This window comes from Gavialis gangeticus, unplaced genomic scaffold, assembly GCF_001723915.1.
Source record: "Gavialis gangeticus isolate Ggan-Ray unplaced genomic scaffold, GavGan_comp1, whole genome shotgun sequence".
In the NCBI taxonomy this organism is placed as follows: domain Eukaryota; kingdom Metazoa; phylum Chordata; order Crocodylia; family Gavialidae; genus Gavialis; species Gavialis gangeticus.
Window position 1 is genome coordinate 150,575,431 of NW_017729032.1, and position 25,441 is coordinate 150,600,871.

Genomic DNA, 25,441 nt, shown 5'->3' on the forward strand with positions numbered 1-25,441 from the left:
TGAGATTGTTTGTTTGTTTTTGTATTCTAACTTTTTCCTGTGTGTGTGGGCGTAAGGGGGAAATGGCAGATGTGAACTATATTGACTTCCTTAAAGAGTTATGATACTCCTCCAATGGTGTTCTTGTGAGAAACTAGGGATAAATACTCTAGATCAGTGGTTTTCAGCCTGTGGTCTGTGGACCTCTGACAGTCTGCAGACTATGTCTAAGGGGTCTGCGAAAGATGACAGATCAGTCAAAAGTATGTGAATACTCACACTTACAATTCAAAGGGGGCTGCATCTCCATTTGAAATCTTTTAGGGATCTGCAAATGAGAAAAGTTGAAAACCTTTGGTCTGGATGAAATCACCATGAAGTGAGGGCCAAACTTGTTGAAAAGCTATGCCCAGCCAAATGGTTTATGGTTTGCTGTAAAATGGGAGGACATTTCAGATATCAATATTTTTAATAGTGACCTTGATGATGGACTACAGTGTAAATTTATAAATTTTGTGGATGACACAAGCTGGAGAGGTTGCATTTGCTTTGGAGTACAAGGAGCACAGTTCAAAATGATCTTGACACATTGGAGAAATGGTCCAAAGTCAGTAAGATAAGTCTATTAAAGACCTGTGCAAAGTATCACACTTTGGGTGGAGAAATCAAATGCCAAGTGCTAAATGAGGATTAATGGACTAGACAGCAGTACGTAGCAAAAGATCTGGGAAGTCAGGGGACCACAAACTGAATAGATGTCCATGATAAGCTATTGTTAGAATAAGATTTTCCTTTTTTTTTCTCAGGTGTATTAACAGGAATCTGGGGTATATTAACAGGAATCTTATTTCTAAAGCATGGTAAATAATTATGGTGATGGTACATTTTAAGAAATATGTATGTAGACATACTGAAGACAGTTCAGAAGAGAGCAACTAGAGGGATAAAATATTTGGAAAACATCACTTATTTATAAGGAAAGGTTGAGGTAATTAAGCTTTAGAAAAGATAAGCCTGCAAGGAGGGGCATGATAGTGCCCTAATATAGATATAGACAATATAGTTACTATAGAAAGGACAGAGACCAATTCTTCTCTGTGACCACTATAGGTGGGTCAAAGAGGCTAATTTATAGGAGAGAGAAGAAAAATTTTGGTTAAATATTAAGAAAAACATTTTAGCAGTATGTTTGAAAAAGCAGTGGAACAGACTACCCGACAGGGTTTGACATCTCTTTCTTGGACTTAAGAACATGGTAGACAACATCTATCAAGGATTGTCTGGGTATGTGCGTCTGGGCTTAGAGTACAGGGATGGATTAGATGACATCCTGAGGTCCCTACATTTCTATGCTAGCTATATCATAATATTAATAAACCCACAAGAAATGCCAAAAATTAATATGTTTTTGTTTTTCTAATTGGTTTGCTCACTCTTCACTCTCTTTGTAGCAAAATTAGAGTGTTTTGATAGTGATAAACTGATCTTAATAAAAGTTGGTTCTCTTGTTATTCAAAGGCATCTTTCTTCTTTGTATGTTTAGGTCGTTTGGTTGGTGCCCTGGATGCAGTGCTAGATTCTAACGCACGTGTTGCTCCATTTCGAATTTTACTTCAAGTTCCAGGAGCACCAGTTTACTCTGCCATTGCATGTGGTGAGTTATTGAATGGATCAGAAGTTTACTGGGCCATAGCCATTGGTGAGTCACATACCAACCAAAACAAAATGCCAAAGATAAATTCTGAGCATGCTCAGTATCTGCATGTCCAAGAAGCTGAAGGTAACCAAAAATAATGATGGTGTGTGTGTGTGTGTGTGTGTGTGTGTGTAAAGACTTTTGGCTGTATATGTTTAACAACCAAAATACCTGTTGGTTACCATTTCAGGAATCATTGATAAAATGGATTGTTTGCATTTGCTAATCAGGAAAAAGAAGAGTTTGATGCTGCCTTGCATTAGTTTGGGGTTTTTTTGCCTGTTGCAAAATGTAATTGTTCAATTTGCATGCATCTTTTCAGACTGTAATAAATGCACCTTGAAGTCTTTTTGTCCAGTCCTTCATCAACGCATATAAGCAGTATTGACGTGGTTTACTAGAAAAATATCTCCTTAACCCTTTTGGTTGCTCATGAATCAATTTTTAAAAATACTAAATATTTTAAAGAGAATTGTAGCATTAGGTAACGTATACAGTGAATGAACTCTGAAGATTTACATTGATGGGTCCTACACTAATCCTTAATGCAGTCTTTCCCATACTTTTGAAAGTGAAGAAAGTTTACTGAAGATAAATCGATTGCAAGTCACAGCAGTCACATGTTAATGCCTGCTCATTTTCATCAGTGCATTTGTAAATTCTCCATTGCCTCTTCCCTCTGCAAAATGCTGTGTCTGTCTTTTGTATATGTTTTCCTTTGCCTTCAGTTCCCTTCAGACAATTAAAATATTGCAGACGTTTGATGTAATACTTGTAGAAATCAAAGGGGCAGTTCAGGCCTTTGAGCTATTTTTTCAGGCTTGCTACAAATTCAGGTAGGTATCTCTGCATTGGTTATGCTTGCTTCCTGTTTTCAGCTGCTTGAGATTTAAAAAAAAAATCCAATTTATGCTGTCTTTCCTTAAAGGAAGTGCCCTTACTGTTCTATTGGAAGTCCATATAAGAAAATTACTATGCCAAATAATATGTTTTGAAGACATATAATATTTGAGTGAAGGGTTATGGGTCACGGCTGATATACATTAGTAGCTCTGTGCAAGGAAACTTGCATAGAGTCTCTTCTGATTATTATTATTATTTTTGGCTGTGATTAGGTGCTCATATTTCCTCATTTTCATAATTGCTCTTCATTTTATCCCCTGCCTTTTTTTACTTGAAAGAGAAAATTATACATTATGAAAGTGAGTGTTGCTTCATGAAGAAGGATTTTTTTGCTCTTAAAATAATGCACTTATACTGAAAAGAATGAGTTGAGTTTGATGATGATGCAAACATAGTGTTGACATCAAAGAAAGCTTTTGTTCCTTGGTCAGTAGGATGTATTCCTTGCTGGAGCTGATCATTATTACTGTCTGCCTTTCAGTTGGTGAAGGCAGCTGAGTGATTTGCCATGTGTATGTGGCCTTTTTTTCCCGTTCACTTGAAGGGGATTGCTAACCGTATAGCTTGTCTCTCTAGAATGGTTGAGTCTCTTTGATATTTCAGAGACTTCTTAAGATAATTACACAAGTAATTTTAAGTTCTTGGTATTTCCCCCATCTCCTTTAAACAGATGTCCAAGGTAGAAAAATTAAATGCTGCTTAGGATTTTCAGAATTTTCTTCTATTGTAGATCAATAGTGCATTAATCTACCCTGTGCAAGCAAGACATTTTTGTGGTTACATGAACAAAAAGTTCTGAATGCCGTTAAAACCCATAGTACTTTAAGCTGCTTCTGAATAATAATCCTTTTATTATGAAATGTCGGCAATAGAGATTGGGGAAGAAGTGGGTTTCCTACTGGAACTGGCTACAGCAGTCAGAAAAACATAAGAACTTGACCCTCTCTTTTGAAGGGTGCTGTGGTTTTGCAAGCTACTTCTTCCCTTGGATCAGTTTGTTTTTTAAACCCTCTTCCTCCACAAACTAACACTGGAACTTACGGTTGGGAAGGGGGTGGTGAAGAACTGCTGCTGTTCTGCTCCTCAGGTTCCCACAATGCAGGAACTGTGCTGCAGAATAGCAGCATCCTTGTCCCACTGCAGAAGCCAGGTGCTTAGCTTCTCAATTTCACTTTGTACCGGTGAGGTACTGGAGGGGCTGTGATGAGTTCCCTGTTAATTCTGTGGCAGAATTGTGAGGGACATTGTGGTGATTTAAAGGAACTACAAGCAGTTGCTATAGTAAGAAAGGGGATGCAGACAAGCATCTTCTGTATCTTTTAGCAGCCCCCCAGCAGGGTTGATCAGTTTAAAACCATGCTGATTTAAATAACTGATTAAAGCATGTTTTAAATCAGTAAGCCAAAAGCTATAATTAAATAATTGATTTTAATCAACTTTCTCATTGTGTGTGTATTTTTTTTCTGCTGTTTAAGGAAAGTGTATTTTTATTGGTTGATATAACAAACCATGTTGATTTACAACTACATACAGTTTTTACAGTAGACTTGGTACATATTTTTCCTTGGTGAGTGTACACACAGACGCACACACACTTTAAAAATATTATTTTTTTAAAAAATACAATTTTTCTCATTCACTAGATGAATACATCTTTGCTCATGTTTGTATCAAGCCTCATTAAGATGGCAACTTGAATTTAATTAAACATATGAAAGCAGAATTTCAAATTTATTAAACAAAACTTTTACGTTTTGGATAGAAAACATTTTATATTTAAAAAATTAGAATATGGTGCGCACGTGATGGAATCAGAATCGTAGAAAGTGAGGGTTGGAAGGGACCTCAGGAGGCCATCTAGTCCAACCCCCTGCTCAAAGCAGGACCATCCCCAACTATCTCATCCCAGCCAAGATTTGTCTTAAAAGGCTCCAAGGGTGGGGAGTTCACAACTCCTCTGGATAACCTGTTTCAGTGTTTTATTACCCTCCCAGTGAGTTTTTTTTTTTTCCTAATATTGAACCTAAACTTGCCTTGCTGTAACTTGAGACCATTGCTTCTTGTTCTGTTATCTGCCACCACTAATCGGTCTTGCTCCATCCTCTTGGGAATCCCTCTCCTGTAGTTGAAGGCTGCTATCATATCCCTCTCAGTCTTCTCTACTCCAGGCTAAATAAGTCCAGTTCCCTCAGCTTCTCATAAGTCATACAACCCAACCTCTTTCATTGCCCTCCCCTGGATTCTCTCCCATTTATCTGCATCCTTTCTGCAGTGGGGGCTCAAAAGTGGACATAGTACTCCAGATGTGGTCTCACCAGTGCTGAATAGAGGGGAAGAATCACTTCCCTTGGTCTGCTGGCAATGCTTCTACTAATGCAGCTCAGTATGCAGTTAGTCTTCTTTGTAGCAAGGACTTACTGTTGGCTCATATTCAACTTATTGTCCGCCATAACCCCTAGGTCCTTTTCTGCAGGACTGCTGCTTAGCCAGTTGGTCCCCAGTCTGTAGTGGAGCATGGCATTATTCTGTCCTATGTGAAGGACTTTACACTTGTCTTTATTGAACCTCATGAGATTTCTTTTGGTCCAGTCCTCCAATTTGTTGAGGTGTGTCTCTGAATCGTAGCCCTACCTTCCAGCATATTTACTACTCCACCCAGCTTGGTGTCATCTGCAAACTTGCTGAGGGTGTACTCCATTCAATCTTCCAGGTTGTTGATGAAAATATTGAACAAAACTGGCCTCAGGGCAAACCCATGGGGCACTCCACTTGATACCACCTGCCAACTAGGCATTGAGCCATTGAGTACTACCCTCTGAACCCAGTGATTCAGTCAGTTTTCTATCCATCTTAACAGTCCATTCATCCAACCTGTGCTTCCTTAGCTTGCTTGTGAGAATGCTGTGGAAGACTGTAACAAAAGCCTTGCTAAAATCAAGGTATATGATGTCTACTGGTATTCCTGCATTTGAAAAGTCAGTCCTCTCAAAGAAGGAAACCAGGTTGGTCAGGCATGACTTGCCCTTGGTGAATCCATGCTGACTGTTTCCAATCACCTACTTTTTCTCCAAGTGCTTGGAAATGGGTTTCTTGAAGACCTGCTTTGTGATTCTTCCAGGGACTGAGGTGAGGCTGACTGGTCTGTAGTTCCTTGGATCTTCTTTTTTCCCTTTCTTAAATGTGGGCACAATGTTTGCCCGATCAACTGGGACCTCTCCCAATTGCCATGAGTTTTCAAAGATGATGGCCAGTGGCTCTGCAGTCACATTGGCCAACTCTCTCAACACCCTTGGGTGCATCCCTTCCAGCCCTGAGAACTTATACATGTCCAGCTTTTCTGAGTAGTCCCTACCCTGTTCTTTTGCCACTCTTGGCTGCTCAACTCCTCCCCAAACTGTGCTGTCAGGTGCAATAGTCTGGGAGCTAACTTTGCCTGTGAAAACTCATGGAGGTAAAGAAGGCATTGAGTACTTCAGCCTTTTCTGCATCCTCTCTCATTAGGTTGCCTCTGCCACTTACTAAAGGATCCACACTTCCTCTGATCCTCCTCTTGTTTACAATTAAGCAATTTATTAAATGCAATTATTAACTGTTGTTGTATTAGAAATATGAACTGTAGTAAGTTAATTAAACCAGTTATTTCAGGTCACCAAGGGGAATTTTTTCTAAAATGCCTAGGTGAAAGTAATACAGAAAACTAGAACTCTTGGTTCTAAAATGATACCTTTTATTAGACCAACTGGAAAATGGCAAGAAAATTGTCCTTTTCTGCAAGCTTTCAGGATCAAAGTACCTTTTCCAGGCTCTGGGAAATATAGATGGTACAAGATGGTAAAAAGACCCCATAGGTAGGAAATAAACTTCATTTTTGCACAGAGGAAGCTGAAGATGGAAGTCTGTCCCTCTGGGTCCATGAGTGTCTTTGTGAGCTGTGTTGAGTAGCTCTCTGATGTGTTGATCAGGTAGAATTCCTTCCCTGGAGGTGTCAAATGGCAGACAGGGAGGTAAAAAAAAAATCTTTCTTGTTGTTCTGCAATGAAGTTTAAAATCCAAAATCAGCTGAAATTTTTAAAACTCGACCTGAAAAAAATAAATGTCCCCCCTGATGCTTCTATAGAAGGAAATCAGCCTTTAACTCCGAAGTTTGAGTAGAGGCACATCGTCCCAACGTATTATTTATTTAAATTATTTTAATATAGCAAATGTATACCTTAGCTTATGCTGTATTGCCTTCAAATTTAATTTTAAACTGGTTTATTTTTAAAAAGGAAAACTTAATTATAACTTAAATAAAAACATCTGATTGAAATAAAAAAATCGTTGATTTTTACCTGCCCTACTCCTTGGATACAAGTCACTTTGTGTTTTCCCTATATTTGCTGGCTAGTTATTGCTAATAATGGTCTGATGGAAGGGATGTAGGCTTAAACAGTAGCTTGTGCCAGTTGCAGACTCCTGCCAAATAGCTTTGTTCAGCCTCTGCATTGTCAGACAAGTCATGAATCAAGAATTCTCACAGTCACCAGGTCAGAGCCTCAAGCTCAACTACAAGGCACAATACCTGAAATACCTGTGACTCCCTGTAAAGAAGCAGGGCAGATGAAGGCATCCCCATTGTAACAACAGGGATGTAAATGGTTTAGTACACGTTTAGACAATCCTAGGAAAAGGACCATGCCCTGTGCTACTGAGCAAGAACCCTGCCCAGTCCAGGTCAGTCTGACCTAGGGGGGAAAAAATCCTTTCTGTCACCAAACTTGGTGTTAGGTGTGACTGTAAGGCTTTCAAGAGGTGTGATCCCTGGCTGGCATAGCTGTGCTGGCAGTAACCACTAATATAGATGCAATAATAGCAAGGGTGTCAAACTCACCTAGCCCCTGCTCCTCCTTTTAAGCCAAATCCAGCACATTCAGCAGCCTCTGTGGGACCTGCTTTGCATGTGGGTCCCCCCTCTCCCCAGCCCGCCAACCTGGACTGGGACTGGGCTGCATGCAGTATGTATCTCAAACTGGCTGGAGGGTGGGAAAGGGCAGGGACACCCTTTGCAGTGCAGATCCAGGTGGGAGAGGACAAGATTTTTGGTACTGGCAACAACTTGAAAACTACCATGAAACACCTTATGACAGACAATCTTTTACTCCAAACAAATCCACAACTGGGAAGCCAAGCAGCAAGATGCACTCCTTGCTTGTCTTCACTGTCACTTTAGTTTATTATTTGTTTCACGTGGGCTACGTCATTATATGACATTTCTAGTATTTTTAACAATTGATAGCACTTGGGATTTTTTTTGTCCTTAAGTAGTGTTGAGGTGAGGTGATAATGTTGCCTTGATGGTCCAGGAAATGTGAGAGGCAAGAATTGTTGTGGGCGATACCTTTTTATTGTATTTATTGTTAAGGCAGAGCTGGGTCAATGTGTTCTCTGTATATAGTGTTTTGTAGCATGTCCTCTGGGATGTGGATTGTGGTGATGTTGGTGTAGGAGTAATTCATTTAATTTCAGAAAGAATTGGATTGAAAAATGGTAGTTATTGACTTCTTCAACAATTTTAAGTGAATCCAGGTGATCAGTCCAGATGATGAAATGTCATTTATGTAAGACAGGTATAGTGCAGGTTTGCTGGTGTAGTTTTCATTCATTTTTTCCATTTTAATCGCAGAAAAATGTAGATGTTGGGTTCCTTTTTTAAGTCTGAAAATTGGGGATTCTTTTTTTATCGGAGAAAACCAGGTTCCCTGATTATAATTTACCTGATACTGACTAACCTCTGCTCTTCAAGACCCTCCTGAAGAATCTTATTTTCTTCCTTATATCAGGTTTTTAACGCATCTCTCCAGCCTGTTGACTACCTGATAATTTCTCTTATATCCTGTATTTATTTACATAGGGAGTTTTACACAGGCCTTTGTTCCATCTGCTGTTTAGCTTGCCTGTGTCTGCTTCTCTTCCAGAGACCCGAGGAAGGGTACTGTGATGCCTGAAAGCTTGCCTATGTCTATCCCAACCATTCAGTTGGTACAATAAAAGATATCGCCCACAAGAAGCCTTTTTTTCCCTTAAAGGCTGTTGAAATAGCTCTTCTTTCTTGGTGAATCTTTTTTTTTTTTTTGCCTTGATTGATGATATTTATGAAGTCCCATCATAAGACTTTCCTGTTAGGGAAGTTAAAGTTTTGGAAAATTTCCCTGCCAGTTGGCATTCTTTGTGGGAAATCTAGGAGAGGAAGGTGGAAAATACTTAACTAAATTTATCATCTTGGTGTGTAAAGCAACATGTTGCAATTATAATGTTCACGTAACTCTGGGTATATGATGATGACATTTGTTTGAACTTTCTTTTGTTTTGCAGTTTCTTTTTATGCCTTGGCCATCCTTTTTGAAATTTAATTATCCCCTTGTCCCTACAAGTGAGGCACTGGAAATAGTACTTATTGCCTTTTTTAAACTGTTCTATTCAATGACTGATTAGTAGAACTTGTCTTGTAATGGGATGGCCAGCTTCTCTTTCAGTAATGTTGTTCTTTGTTTTGCCTCTTCCTTGCACTGGCTTTTTCTATTTTCATATCTTTGTGACACATGCCTGCTGACATGTAGGACACTGAAGATTAACGAGCAAGCTTTCAACGACTAAAATTATATTTTTGGAGTTAATGTGAATGCATTACATTTAAATATAGTCCTTAAAGAAATTCCATCAAATTTCAAAGCTTTTCCTCTTTAAATTCATTTTACCTGTCCCAAAAATGGCACAACCTCTTTCATGTGAGCTAGTTACATACACAGCACTCAGATAAACAAGGAACCCCTTTGTTCTCAGAGAAGCTGAACATCGCAGAAGCTTTACAGGTGAGATACCGAATTCAAGACACGTGGAGAAATGGTTATCAGGGACTATGGAGAATTACCCTAAATCAGAATTTAATGACTGCTTAAGAAATATCAAGGCAAAATTTTGCCACTTGCTAATACTGCAGTAAGAAGATTCATTATTGTGTTGTGATTTTTTTCAAAGCAGCATTTGACTTGTAATGAGATCTTGAAAACTAAAAGCACTGTAATACATATTTAAAGCAGTAACACTTTTGTATTCTCTAACTCCAGCATTCAGTGTAACATCTTAGCAGCTTATTTACTACTATAATAATCTGGACTTCAGAATCTCAATTTCTGTTAATATATTTGTGAGTGTGAATGGTGATTTTTTTTTTCTTTATTTAGAAATGTTTTCTTTTACGACATGGTTTTTAATCAACTTTTCTTTTGTCTCTCTAGGTGCCACTCTAGAAGAGATAAATCAACACTGGGAATGGCTAGAGCAAAACTTACTCCATACTTTGTCCGTTTTTGACAATAAAGAAGACATTGTTAGTTTTGTCAAAGGGAAAATCAAGGTAAGAAATACTGCCTTCTGCCCTTCTCCTCCCCACTACTTCATGACCTGGTAGAAATGACTCTGGTAATGTATTAATAATTACTGATGCAATGCACCTGTTTATTAATTGTTCTCATGCACCTTTGATTTTGCCCAACTAGACACTGTGTTTGGTAAAATGAGCTGGCCTAACGACCATGTTTATTTTGGGTAAAATTTGTCTTGAAATGGCCGTATTTTTTGTACTCCAGGTTTCCCATATCACCACATGTTGTTTGTCTTTTTTGTTTGTCATCCAAGAATCAGAGGAGTTAGGAAGTATGTACATGTAGTCTCAGCCACATGGCTAGATGCCTACTGTCTTGGTGGGGAAAAAACACTTCTGCCATCCTGTTTCTCCAGCTTGAAAATAAAAATGGTTGTATAGCTTGTATGGTCTCTTATGTATGCCTGGCTCCCTATTTCTGTCAGGTGTTCTGTTCTTCTGTACATACTTTGTGTTCAAGTGCAGTGAAAGTGTTGAATAAGATGCATTTCTTAAACAATTCAGTGGCCAGGTAACTGAGGAGAGCAATGCATCTAGAGTTTTGCTGGTTTCATTATTAATAATGGACCCAGATTTTTATTTCGCCAACAACTCTTGCCTCTGCTGCAGACATGTGGCATATGTGATTGTTTACTAAATACAAAATATTTCATGTTCTATAAAGTACAGTTTGGAACTACTGAAACACTGCAGTTTTCAATGAATTATTTTGTCTTGTATGTTATAGAGCCATAAGAAAGTCATGGCACTTAATTTGTTATAGATGTACTTCAACCTTTTATTAAAAAAGGTTCAGTTTAAAACTTATTACAAGTTATAGGTTCACTTCATTGCTTCTAGGTAGGAAAATAATAGCGCCAATTAATCTGCAAATTACTGGTATTTCCTGGCATGGCTTTGTGAACTGAATAAAAGTGTGTAGAGCAGTTTTGACTGCAGCAGAATGGTAGAAATGTTATACCGTTTTAAGTATGTTTTACAATATGCAGTTTATTTCAAAGAGTTGCAGTGATCAACGCAAGTCCTGATTGGTTGTAAACTGAAATACTTGAAACATGCTTCAATCGTGGGCCAAATATAAGTCTAGGATTGAATCAGAGTCAGAAGTAGGGCTGGAAGGGACCTCCATAGGTCATCTAGTCCAACCTCCTGCCTGAGGCAGGATCATCCCTATCCAAACCTTCCTATACAAATCCATAATGTAACCTCTTTGTAAAACTACCACCAACCCTGACAGAACACAAGACAACACCCTAACCTGTGGCTGGTAAAGCAGGGGGAATATGTAGATAAAGAAGGTTTGAAAACTGAGTAAATGTATAACCTGCAAGTCAACATAAATACCTTTGCAAGAGAAAACTGAGATTTAAAAAATGTACTGGTAACTAGTTTGGCTGTGGATGTTCTAGGTTTATTGTAATAATTTATCTTGTGATTGAATTAGGGACTGATAGCAGAGACAACCAGCAGTAAACTAGCAGAACTGGAGGAGGAGCCTGAGAAGTTCCGAGAAGCATTAGTGAAATTTGAAGCCAGATTTAACTTCCCTGAAGCAGAGAAGTTGATTACTTATTATTCGTGTTGCTGCTGGAAGGGCAAAGTTCCTCGCCAAGGCTGGCTGTATTTGAGCATCAATCACCTCTGTTTTTATTCTTTCTTCCTGGGAAAAGAATGTAAGTGTGAACATGTAAGAACTGTTGGCCCCAAATAGACGTGTGAAGTTGCGTACAACTAGATTTTTTTTTTTTTAAGCTGATATGTTTACTTCTAATTCTGTTTTACAGCTTTATCATTCTGACCTTTTGTTTGCTGGTATGAAACAAACTCGATTTGAGTTTAGTTGTCACTTCATTATTCATTTTATGTTCACCTGGAACTTTCTAAGTATGAAAGCTTTCTGTAAGCGTGTGCAAACACAATTGCTTGAAGTTTTACTTTTTCCGAACATGGAGTGGCCTTTGGCAACTTTCACGTGATGAGTGGCTGGAAAATGATTTGCCCTAAAAACATGTAAAACAGTTCAAATCTCAGGGTAGCCGTAGAAAGCTTCAATTTTTTACAGATTTTAACACCTATTTTAATGCAGAATGTGGGCACTGAGAAACAGCCCTTCCCACATATATTCATGCACAATAATAGCCACTGTTTGTACAACTCCAGTTAGTGCACAGGCACGCTCGCAAAGGAATGTAAGTTGACTATGGAACCCTTTTTCTAGAGCTGTGCAATGTCAGCTGTGGCTTGACAATAAAATAATAAACCTAAAGTTATGTATGGTGCTTCATGTGGAGGGGTGAAAGGTGAAAATCAGTATTTTCAAATGAAAAAGGGACAGTATTTGTACTGGAGCCTTTCAGGTTTTGGAATCACAGTTCTAAGCAAGGTAGTTACTCAGTCTCTTTAAAATTTTCCCTTATATATCTTTCACATAGTTGAGAAATTTGTTTAAAAAAATTATTGATAAGAAACCAGTACAAATGATATGGTCCTCTGTTTCCACTGAAGTCCCAGGGGAGTGTTCATCTGAGAACCCTATCATTACTAGCCCAGAAGTTGGAAAGTATAATCAAAATCCACCCATTTGACTGGGTAGCTTTTCTTTGCAGGGGTGGGGATTATGCCCTTGAATGGCTTTGTAGCAACTCCTGTAAATCCCACTACTTCTCCAGTACTAATAGCAAAATGCAACTAAGAAATCATCAGTTACATTCTAACACCTCTGAAGGTTTTTACTGTTTATGGGCCAAGTTATGACCAGGTGGCCACTTTTTAAAATATTTTGTGTACAGTTCTGAAGTTGAACTAGAGAATGCAATAATGTATAAAACGTACTTGTGATATCTAGGAAGAAAAAATACGTAGAGTTTTTTTATTTCCTGTTTGAAGTAAATGTAAATTGGAATTCATTGTTAATGCTGAAGTTGTATGTGACTTGGAAGAAATGTAAAGCAGAGATTCTGATCTATTGTTAGCTCAGTCTGTTTACATATCTCGGCTTTCTGTCTGGCGTTGCAGGACGGAATCCTTGATAAAAGATTCTCTTTATCCATAGTGTTCCTCAGTTAAGGTTTAATGAGACCTGCTGCAGAAGGAAACAATTTGTATTCTTACAAATCAAAGCAGAAAGAAAAACTCCTTAATCTTATGCCAACAGCTTTATTTATATCAGGGCTCTTCAGCTGGGGACCCACAGGCCACATGCAGCCCATGAAGGGTCAGTGCAGAGCCCACAGGCTCCTGCCTGGCTACCATCCCATCGGCCTCCCCCAAAGCTCCTGCTGCTGCGATGGTAGTTGGAGTCTCTGGGGCAAAGCAACACAGTGGAGGACCTGGTGAAGTCACAGTCTCCATGGCTGCAGCAGCAGGGAGGCTTGGGCAGGGGATCTGTATTGCTCATACAGGTAGTGATTGCAGGGAAAGTATTGCTGGCACTGTTGCAATGGGGGGGGGAAGTGGAGGGTGGGGGAAGAGTCATGTGGCAGTGGTGGTGGCAGGGATCCTCATGCTGCTTGTGTAGCGGCAGGAGCAGGGTTTACACACGACTACGGGCCCCCAGGCCCCCATAGCATACACCCTGCATTGGCATGGCCCAGGGCCTGTGGCCTGTATGACATGTGGCCTCCAACCACTCTGAAGGTGGACAGCTCTGAGTTATGTAGTACTGGAGAGGGGTGAAGGGAAGAGACATAATCAGGTTCTATTGTGTAATAAGAAATAACCCCTAATCACTGTTACTGTTACTCAGCTAGTAAAAAATCCCTTAAAATACCATTAACACACTTTATTAAAATGCAGAATTAAAGAATCTAATTTATTTCACAGTTGTGATTACTTTTGTTTTGGGCAATGATAATAAGCTGCTCATTTGCTTTTTTAGTTGGTTTCACTGCCTGGTATCCTACAGCTTTACATGAATTAGTTGTCTAAGTGCTTGGAAATACAAATGAAAAACCAAGCCATTTTGGTTAACTTAAAACCCCCCCAGAAACCAAGCCTGACCTCTCTAAGCTTAAGCCTAAACTTAAATGGTAATGCTTGTTTAATGCAGAAACAATAGTTGTACCCATTCCTAATGGTGGCATTTACAATTTGAAATTATTTTTTTTCATGTTAATAAATGGTTCGAGCTATACTGAGTAGTTCAGGTTTAGCTACCGTAGCTTATATCTGAGAATTTTGCTCAGTTTTTAAAACAAAATAAGGAATTAATTATGCTTGTTTTCGTGCAATAGTCATGAAGTAGCCTTGGTTGAGTCTTGTGACTGTATAAAATCATGTCAATAGATATTAGTTGTTGCCTCATTAAATGTAACTGCTGGGAGAAGAGCAGGCTATGAATTATAAAACCTGAGGAAGTGAATCTTTTATAGATGTTTTAATTTTATTCTATTGAAATCTATTTAATCATCTGGACTAAACCATGGGAAGAATGTTACATCTCTCAGTTCTGACCAGAAAACCCTCTTAACTTCTTGTTATGACTTTGGGGAATTTTAGGTGACTGCACAGTACTTTGAGCCTATTTCAACATTATGGAATTAGGAAGCTGTATCAAAATGTTTAGGCATGACAGCTTTTGGATTTCTAATTTGTTTAAAGGGATACTGGCAAGTTGCCTTCATAGTTTTTAACTGAGTTTTCATATTCTGAAACTGAAAATACTGTATCATATCACATTGCTGATTTGGGTCTGTTTACAGCAGTATGCTCCCCTTTTGCTTTGGAGTAAAAACCTACCTGGACCTAACTTCTCTGTGAATAGTGCTATTTATACAGTCCTGTATAGTCAGTCATGGTTTCCTTGACTGTCTTGCCTGTGCAGAACTAATATATTTTGGCCATTTATTTCTGTATGGTTATATAGTTTTGCTATATTTTAAGAATAGTTAGGGTATGAAATTGTTCTTGACAAGGTTGTGATTAGAATTAATATAGAAAACCCAGCTGGGGTATTGTTAAATATAATTAGTAATCATGAGCGTGTTTTGTATAACAAAAGAATTCAAGGCAATGTTTTCTGTTATTGCCTTTTTATGATTTTATTATTATAAAGGGACTGGCCTAGAATATTGGTGGCATATTCTCCCTATTTTTTGGCAAAGAAATTCCAGGGTAAGCTTCCAGTAGTTGTTAACTCAAGTGGAAATCTAATTTATTTTCAAGTGTTTTTCAGCATGATTGCCTTGTGCCTTTCCTGGAAGAGGGAAATAATATTCTTCCATGGTCATCCACTATACACTGATCCTTTTTTACTTTCTCGTGACTTGCATGGCTTAACAAAATGTTTTGGCATAAAGAACACTTCCTTATGTTTTTCCTTAACCCTTTATGGATTTTGTGATATACTAGTGATGTTTCTGGGGGGGAAAAAACCACGCTATGCAATTTACTTGAAAGCAAAATAGCAAGGTTTATATGCCTAATTAACTTTTTTCAGAATTCTGTTTATATTGAGAGTTCATCCCTTTCCATACCTCCATGTGGAAACCATTTATGTATTTGTGCAGCATTTATACTTAGACAAATGAGACATCTACATGAATATTTTATTATATTGCCTATTTCCTGAAGACATGGTCTCTACAGGAGTTGGAATCATTTTTAAGGCTTAATTTTAATATTGATTTGGTGACCTTTTTTTAAAACTTGTGAAAAAGTATCAGTCCTAGTCTTCAAAAGGTATTCAGGTTGTAGTCGTATTGGTCTAGAGGAAAAGGCAGTCAGGACTCATAGTAGAGATAATATCTTTTATTACACCACCAAGATTTTTGCAAAAAAAATTCTTCAAAGATTTTTTTTTTGTTTTGTTTTTTTTTTTTAAATCTTGGTGGTCTAATAAAGATATCATCTCTACTAGGAGTCCTGATTGCTTTTAGTCTTCAGAAGATACTTCTGCTGTACTGTTGATGCTCATCAAACTATTGGGTCAATATTTACATGAGAATGTGATAGTAGGAACGTTCTGTAGCATGCATATGAGGTGCTAAATTTCCCTGTTACTCCCACTTCCACATTGGGTCGGAAGGTCACTCAGCTTACTTCTGTTTAGCCTCTACTCAAATAACATTGATTATGGAAGCAAGCTAGCTTGGCGTTTCCCTGAAAATGTCCAGGACAGAAGGCAGTCAGTTTTTCGCCTTCCTCAAAGTCTGCTTCCAGCAGGGTAGATGAACCAAGAATCTTTTCTTGCTTAGTTCTTATATTAGCTGTTTCTGCAGAGGGGAAGTAAAAAGAGGGAGACAGAGTCTCCTATTTTACAGAAGCTTTGAGCAGAGCTTATGATGCTTATTTTGTGGAGATAAGATTCATCGGTCTGTCACCTTTCATGAATGATAAAAGAGCTTTAGGGGAGAGGGAAGTTTTGTGGTTGGTATATGAGAGAATAAGCAGGGGGTACATATTAGGCACTTTATTTATATGGATGGGTCAGACCTCTTAACTTGTTAAAAATTTCTGTTCTGACTGTTCATGCTTGTATCTGCAGTCAGGAAGAAGTTTAAACTCTGTTCCTCAGAGGTTTTTGTTCTTTCTTAAATGGCAGTAAGACTTATAATTCCCTGGATTGATGTCCAGAAGCTGGAAAGAACCTCCAATGTCATCATGACTGATATCATTCGTATCACCACTCCAAGCAAAGAACGTGACTTCTCTATGTTCCTTAATATTGATGAGGCATTCAGGATAATGGAGCAGCTGGCAGATGTAACGCTCCGAAGACTACTTGATAATGAAATCTTTGAACTGGATCCAGGCCTCCAGGATCCTACTCAAATTACAAAGAGGTAAAAAATTAAATTGTTTCTGCTTCTGCTAGTACAATTATAGTAGTGGACTTTGCATTTTATAGTACTGCTTTTGCTTCATAAGCTTGGTATAATTTAAATGAAGTTATTTTGAGAAAACACAAATAATCGTAATCTATGGGAATTGATAAAATAGACGTTTTAACTTGCATGTGCCCTATCGGGAATGGTGTGTGCAGGTCACACAGCTAATGTTTGTACCTTCCTGAAACACATGCTGTTTATTTCCTTTTAAAAGTACCGTTCATTGTTTAAAGGTAAATTCCAATAAGAGACAATTTCACTTTCCCTCAGTGGAAGCAGTCTTTTGTGTTATTCTTAGTTCTGTGTGTAGTTTCCAAGTGCTGATGAGTCGAGAGAACTATTGCTCAGAATCACATTGTCTTGCACTTCTGACGTGTGGAAAGTCCCTGTGCTACAGTTGCTGTTACCGAATTAAGAGAGGAATTCTGGGATCAAAACAGACCCTGATGGGAGAGTAGCATAATGTTGTCAGTACTGCACAGTGGCTTCTATTTCAGACAACCTTCAAATGCATAGACTGTATGTGAGAGGCAAGGATTTTTGTGGGTAATATTTTATTGCACATTGATTCCTTTCTCACTACTGAAATGCAGTTGAATCTATGCGGGGGGGGTGGGGGAGGAGGGGTGGTAATCAATATTATTCTGTCCCAGTAATGCTACACAAGACACTTTGATTTGCTGGTGTTTTTTGAGGAGGAAGTGAAACTGCAGAGGGAATCTTAGGTGGGCAGCATGTAATGGCTAAATATGGGATTTGCCTAGGGCACATGCTTTGTGGATGAGTGGAATGTGAATGCAGCTCTTCCACTGTTTCTCAATCTCGTCAGCTCCTTTCACCTCCCTTGAGATGGTGTAAAGACAACTATGCAGGCCTTCAGCTACTTCATGGGTCATTCCAGGGTCAGATCTAAAGACTATATATAAATGCAATTTCTTTGATCTGGCAGGAAAACTATATGCCCTCTTGCATTCCTCATGCCACTCAAGTGAATAATTTGTGCATGGCTTCTGGTTGAGAGGAGGAGGTTTTGCTGATGATAATACAGGTGCACAGTAACTGCTTTCTTTCCTTTATTAATCAGTCTCAGAGGGTGTTTCTGCAATTTTACTGAATAAACATTCTCCATTCCAAAACCTAGGAAATGTGCTATGTAAACTTTATTAGTAATTGGTGTTCTTGTACCCACTATTCCTTGACATTTTAAATTTCTACTTGCTGAGTGAAATCCTGGCCCAATATTTCACTAAAATAGATTTTCTGCAGTCTGTAAGCTGATACAAGCAATATGCTGCAACACTTAGAACTTTTTCTTTAGTGATGCCAGAGCTTTTTTTAAAACAAGAACATGAGGAAGTGTGTTTAAAAAGTGCTTAAACCAGATATTTTTGTGGTTGTAGGCCTAAAAGATTTTTTTCCCCCTTGATAATTTAATGTACATGCGCTGACTAAGGAATCAGTTATTTCTGCGAACCCCTCCCCACTTCTTTGTTTTCTTCTTCAACCACTATGTCTTTCCAACAACTCTTTGGACTGAAAGAGTTTTAAAATAAACTGTGCAGGGGTTATATGACACAAATTTGTACAAAGGGCATTTTTTCTTTTGAGACGCACATAAATGTATCTCTTAATTATGCCTTTTCCCTTCCCCAAAGATTGTTTGCTTTAAAAATATTAATTGAAACAGACTGCAGGGGGAAAAACACCTAGATGTAAATATAAATTTAATACAGTACATGAGTTTCCTGAAATATTGTCATGGGTGGGCTTTCAGAAGAATCAGTCTGGAATTGTCCTTGAGGCACTTTTGAGAAGCAATGTGTATACTAATGAATCAACAACAGAAGCACAAATAATCCCACACCTTTATGGAGGTGTGTTTTCCCCCCTCTCCCCTTACCTACCGGTTTTTGAAACAGAAAGCAAAATTAAAATATATTTGTAGGAGAGTTCCTTACCCTGGCATTCTGTAATCATGCTGATGCATTTGAACTTGAGATCATGACCAGACAGGAAAATATTTCAAATTTTGAAATCCCGTTTCCTGCACATTAAACTAGACGGTGACCGAGTAGGTTGCAGTTCTGTGCCATTTGTAACAGTTCGGTAACGTCTTTGCAGTATGATTCAGCAAGACTGAACAGTGGATAAATGTGCTAATGCTAATGTGATATTTAGGTTGCAACTTATTTTTTGAACTGTTGTAACAGTCCAGGAAATACCAGTTTTCACTTGATTTTTTTTTCTTCCCTCCTTTGTTCTGTCCTCAAAATTCATATGCCTGTTTTGGAAGAAAATAGTAGGCCATGTATCCTAGGTATCAGGCATATATTGTTTAAAACAAACAAACAAACAAACAAAACAAAACAAAAAAACCTCCCCCAAAAAAACAACTGCTGCCTCAAATTAGACTTTCTTTTTTAACACTTGTTTCATCGGATGCGATGTTACGAGCTATGTTGTTTTGTGTTCATTCCCTTTTTTCTTAAAAAAAAGTATACTGGTACTTATTTTTCTGAAAGGAGGGAGCATTTGTGTGGAAGATCTTAATAGTCCGTCTTCTGTGCTCTGGAAACAGAAACTTTTTAATTATAGCTGGTGTTCAAGAGCTTCCTGTTGTCATCACACTGAGAACTGAGAAAAAGTCCAGCCCTCCACCTTTTTACTTCTGTAGTATTCTGCAGTTTTTGGAGGACCAAGTGGTTTGCAGAAGTAGGCCTCTAATATATGACCTGAGTAATATTATGGCTAAGTGTCAAACTACATTTTCATTTTGATTTATGAAAGGATAACATGTATATCAGTGGGCCACAAAGGGATTAGTAGCCATTTAATTGTTCTGGAAAGCAAAGTGAAGCTGTGGCACTCGATAACCGCAGATACTGAAGTGCCATGAGTTGCATTGGCACCTAGGACACCTCTTTTAAGAGAGAGAGAGAAAACAATTTCTAGTTATGACTTTCTTTAGCTTTCTATTTCTATTTCTTTCATGATGCATCTAGCATAAGTCTTAATTGGGGAAATAGCCTGAGGAGAAATGGTATTGAGTGCACACAGGACATTATGGTGCTCTGGGAGAGGACATTTCTAAGGGCTGTAACTACCTTGAATCCTTTTTCTTCAGGTGTAAATTATGAGTTAGCAATCCAGAGTACTTGAAGCAAAATGTTTTGTGATAGTAGCAATTCTTTAACACTTGTTTAACACTCCAAGCTGAATGGAAACTGTTTGAATTAGTTTACACCACACATGTGGTAGTGTTGGGGTGACTTAGTCATGATGGTCCAGGAAATATGCTCTGCATTTCAAAACCGTGTCTAAAACTATCCCTAACTGGTCCAGTGAAAGATAACGCACACCTAAAAATCCATGTCACGTATATCACTTCAGTCCGTATCATTTCTTCAGAAAGGAAAACAACAATCATTCAGTTGTATTTCCCAACTTATACCCATAAAATCCATGTGGTCAGAAGGACTTGATGTTCCTGTATTGCATGAAGCACTTATAGCTAGACATACTATAGTACTGTGTTTCATTCTTTTAAGAGATCTCTTAAGGTTTTGGCACTTGAATTGGGGGAGGCAAGAGCGAAAGGGGGGGATATCTTGTTCAGGGAAAAATCCTGCATAACTTTTCGATATCTATGCACAGAACACTGGCTCTGCTCGTATCTGTAGCTGCATTCGTGCTTTGTGAATAGCGCGTGATTCAACAAATCTGAGATTTAGCCAAGATGACTTTTTATATTGGAGTATAAAATAGAGGAAAAATATATTTGGCAGTGATGACTCAATCTGAAGTATTCAAACACTGTTAGCCATTATTTTGTCTGTCATATGTGCATTGTTTAAATAAAACCCTTTTAGAAGGTAGCTTTTAAGGCGCGTAGTAGGAGCTATTACATTTCAGCCTTGGTAGTTGACTTGCTATGCTTGAATCGGAGAGGATCCTGGATTCCAGTAATGTGCAAGTCAGGAGTCTATATTTAAAAAGAAGGGAGTTGTCTGTTGGAGAGAAGAAAATGACCTTTTATAGATCTTTTCTTTCCATATTGGTTGTTACGTGCATTTAATTTTGTTTTATTTGACTTCCAGTGGTTTTTGTGTGTCCCAGTGAGAAAAGGTGGCATTTGATAAAAGTGGGAACACTGGGAGAACTGAGATGGCTTGCATGAGGTCAGAAGACTCAGCGGGCTGGCCCATGGCATTAGAAAGCCCCGTGTTGTTGTTTTGTGTTGTGGGGATTTTAAGACTCCACATAGGAATTCCTGCTTTGGGGAAGTGGAAGAACTTCAGTGCACACTTCAACACTTCAGTTTGGGTCCCCTTCCAGCCTGAATCATTTTAACCTCTCTCCAGTGGTAATGGGATTATTACTGAGCAACTTTGAGATAGCTAATGCTGTGGGCTCACTTCTGTTTGCACCATGTAGCAGGTTACTGTCCCATTTCAGGAGCTGACTTTGTATTACACCTTATCTTGAAGTATGTTGCACATTTTACATGTTGCAGTTTAATGTGGATACACTTATGAAGGGGTGGCTTGTTGAATGGTAGTTGTATAGAATTCATCCACCTGAAAAGTACTATCCTTTAGTGCAGCTTCTGACTCCTTGCAGCTGGGCCCAAATTAGCCAATACTTGACAGTCTTTCATTCTTGTGTTTCCACTCTTTCTGATTTTTTTCCTGGATTTCACATTCTCCAAAGCTGGCTTCTGTCTCGGCACTTTTCTTTACAGCAGTAGTGGATAAGGTGTGGTCTCCTTTGGCACCACTGTCTGATCCTGTTTTGTGAGTCATTCAGGATAGGCAGTTGCAATCGTGTTAAAATTGGCCTCCTTCCCCAGTTCTGGGAGGCTAACATGTACCAATTTTCTCCATTAACAGATGTTTCTTTGGTGTTACACTGCTTGTTGTCATGCCGTGAGGAAAGCCATTTGTGCATTTAGATTGGCTTTAAAGTGGAAAGAAATTTTAAGCTGAGAGAGGGGCATGGATATGGAGCTAGGGGACTATGACAAAATATTTCAAAATGCTTCAGGACCTTTTTTTGGTTGAGATGCCCAGCATCTCTCTGTGGTCATGTCTGTTTATTTAAGTTACTGCCTTTCCTCTACAGTAACAAAACTCTAGCCAGACCTCCAGTAGCTCAGAAGGATCCAAACACACATTTTCTTATCTCAGTGAAACTGATTGCAGTGAGAATGATCAATATTTGCCTGGTACCTTGCTCAGCAGTAGGATTTTTTTTTTTGTTAATTTGTGCAACTTCTATGACACTTCAGATACACTAGATTTATTTTCCTTTCTTGATTTGGGCATGCCATGTGTGTGCATGCTCTCATTAATTGAAGTTCAACTGAAAAGTTGTACTAAAGCTATGTGCATAATAGAGGATTTCCATGCTTGACTTTGGTTTTGTACAGCACTGCGCCAGGAATCAGGACAGATCTGGGTTCAATTTTTAGCTTTACTGTAAATCTCCTTTGCAGTCTAGAGACAATAACACCTTTTCATTTCTTCTCCATCTGTAAAATGAGAATAACTGAGCGTCCTTTCTCCTACAAACATCTTTCCTTGACTAGAAAGAGAGAGAAAATGCACACAGAATAGCATTCAGAAGCTCCAGCTGGGTTAGAGAGATAACTATACCCAACTACTACTGAAAGTGTGCTTATTTTCTTGTTTTGACTTTGTTCATCAGGTGTTTGCCACAACTGAGCCATATTCAAGCTAGTGGCCACAGTTTTCCTCCACCATTAATTTAGCAGGGAGGGCAAATTGGGGAAAAGCAGTCTTTTGATAGCCTATGACAAACATAGACTGAAAGTCTTAGGCTGGTTTTCTCTTGGGTCCCACTTGTAAGCCCCCTCTCCCCTTCCCAGTGCTGACAGCTTCCTTTCTACCTTGCTTCTCCCTACACTTCTCTAACATTCCCTCCTATGGTTTTTTTTCCTCCATGTGCTTGTGTCCAGCACCACTCCTATATGGATCAACCATTCCCTTCAGCGTGACTATTACTCTGACCACCCTTAAACTCTTACTCTCATAACCCCAAACCTACTATCCCAGCTCTAGCTCCCTTTGGCACTGGTGTGAATGGGGGACATAAGGAAGTGGCAGGGCTCTGAGGGGTTCATATGCTGATCTGAGGCATATGTGGAGTGGCACTGGACAGTAGAGTCCTTGTCCCAGGTCTGGGATGTAGAGTCCTTGTTGTTGTCCCAGATCTGGATTGATGTGTGGGGAGGAGGTTCCACGCAGCTATTTCCAGAATAAGGGGCTTAGAGAAGGGTGACATAGCCCCCGACTTCAACTGCATGCAAACACTGGAAACTCTCTTGTTCCACCGGAGCCAAGTCTCGTTGTATGTGTACATATTGTTCTTTTTAGAGTTGTTGTTTTGGACATGTACCAGCTGGAATTACCCTGGAAGGAGCAGGAAACTGAGGCAAAAGAACCCCTTGCCCAAAAGACCATAAATCTGGGCTATTGGCCTGACCCTGCATCCTGAGGAGGTGCAAAGACTTCCAAAACACTTGGAGTCAATGTGTAGACTTTTGGAGCACTTAGAATTGATTACTTTTTACTAGCAAGCAACTTTCTACCATAACTATAGCAAAGCTGCCATTCCACTATATACAATCCTTATTTTTAATATCCAGGTTTGGAAGATGCAGAACTGATAGCGTCAGTAGGTCACTTACCTTCTCGGCATAGGAACTAGGAGAAAACATGGCCTTACACAGACCTGGCTGCCGAGGCTATCACTAGCATTCATCTGTGCTGTGCCAAAATGGAAAATATTTTTGTGCTGAGCTAACTGAGAGGCATATCCTGATCCAGCCTCGTCACAATAGTAGATCACTGCATGCACTTATCAGAGTTTCTTTGCCTGTAGAAATTTTGATCTCCAACTAACCTTTGCCTTCCTCTATTAAAAAAAAATGTTCCTCTGTTCTTTTTTAATCAATTGGAGCCTTTTTGGATTACCTGGATAACTGTTTGGATAACCGTTTTCCTTGGATAACCTGAGGAATGAAGATAATAGATCAAAAATGCTGGTCAAGTGTATTCTGTCTCTTCTGCATTAGCTAGAGAGCCTCGTTCCCCTTTTCTCCCAGTTTTATTCTCAGGTTTCTCTCTCCTCGTATCACGCAGCTTCACTTTTCTGCAATCAGGCCTTAAATAGCTGCATGAAACCTCTTCCCCACACATCAATCCCAGATCTGGGATGAGGACTCTACATCTTTACTTTCCTGCCTTAGGAAAGTAAAGATGAACTAACGAAAAGGGACTTGCCTCATTTATTGCAAGAGGACAGCATGCTGCATAGCCTTTTTACACCTAAATAACCTGGTCAGAGGGGTCTTTTTTGCTGTGCTGCTCCTTGCTTTGCCAGCGTGCAGTAGTGGCAGCCACTACCTCGATGCAACCCATGTTTTGCATTCTTTCTGTCTTCCCTGTTGCCCTAAGGTGAGCTGTGCCAGGAAAACGCATCTTGTAAAGAGGATCGTAGAATTTAATCTTCAACAGCTTAATATTAGTAAATAGGCTTGAATTTTGTCTGTTCTTTTGGAAACCTACAGTTTTGGGGCTTTGCCTCACTGAAGCTATCATATGCGGTGTAATAATCAAGGCCCTGTAGATAAAAACATATGTTGTATGGTTATAGGAGCTGCTGCAGAATGGTTCATTTGCAAATCTTCTGTGTAACTAAGGTTCAGAAACTTACTGTTTATATTTTTGACTTTGTGTATACATGCTCTCCAGTTGCGGGAGGAAGGTGGGGATGGGGAGGGGGGGAGCCTTTCAAATCCTAGCTGAAAGGCAACCCACATCTGCAAGTGGTGTTCACTGTCTGACTCATCTTAATGACTGTTAACTCTGAAGCTTACTGATGACACTTTCAATGTCATTTTTAGATAACTGTTTTGCTGCTGTTCTCTGTAGCAGAAGTATCAGGCTAATGGGCACATCAATCCTTTTTGGGTCCAGGTGCAGGTATCTAGGCTTGGCAGTGGAAAGCTGCTTATATTGCTGGGGAATTCAGGACCCCAAAATTGTCAAAATAAAAAATCCTCATCAATTTCTTGCTTTTCTGAGAAGGGGAAGAGAACAGTATGCTTACTAAAACTAAAAGCCTCCTTGGTTGTCTTCTGGGACTTGCCAAACAATTGCTGAACCCAACAGTAACAGGAACCACTGCTACAAAGCCTCTGCCCCCTTCTCCCCTGCACCAAGGTTATGGATCTCCAATTTAACTCCTAGCCTGCCATAGGTTTTGGCAGTGAAGAGACCGCATACATTTATTTGGATTCTCTCCCTTCTTTTTAGGTAGGGTCCTTGCTTTTTCCTTTTAATTATCAAGTGCTTAAGTGCTGATAAGTTATTCTGAACTTAGACATTCATAATCCCTACAGCCATGTGTATTACAAGGATGTGGGTAGCAACAAAGCTTGCTGCATGCGGCACTCTTATTCCACATTATATATTCTTGGTGATTTTTTTTTTTTTTTTTTTAGATAATTGCATCTGGACTCAAAGTTTTGATGTTTGGATTCAAGCTTTTTTTAAATTTTAATTTCCTGTTATGTCTCTCCTGCTCCCAACT

General features: G+C 39.1%; 1 protein-coding gene across 4 annotated transcripts in view; it reads left to right on the forward strand.

The window, feature by feature from the left end:
* Positions 1-25,441, forward strand: part of TBC1D8 (TBC1 domain family member 8) — a 66,705-nt gene that overhangs the window by 15,843 nt on the left and 25,421 nt on the right. Inside the window, exons 2-5 of one of the 4 annotated variants that reach the window (XM_019524803.1) lie at positions 1,523-1,678; positions 9,853-9,971; positions 11,443-11,671; positions 16,540-16,780. In XM_019524803.1, coding sequence (XP_019380348.1) covers positions 1,523-1,678; positions 9,853-9,971; positions 11,443-11,671; positions 16,540-16,780 — 745 coding nt within the window. The other 3 variants (XM_019524804.1, XM_019524805.1, XM_019524806.1) reach the window with 3 other exon arrangements.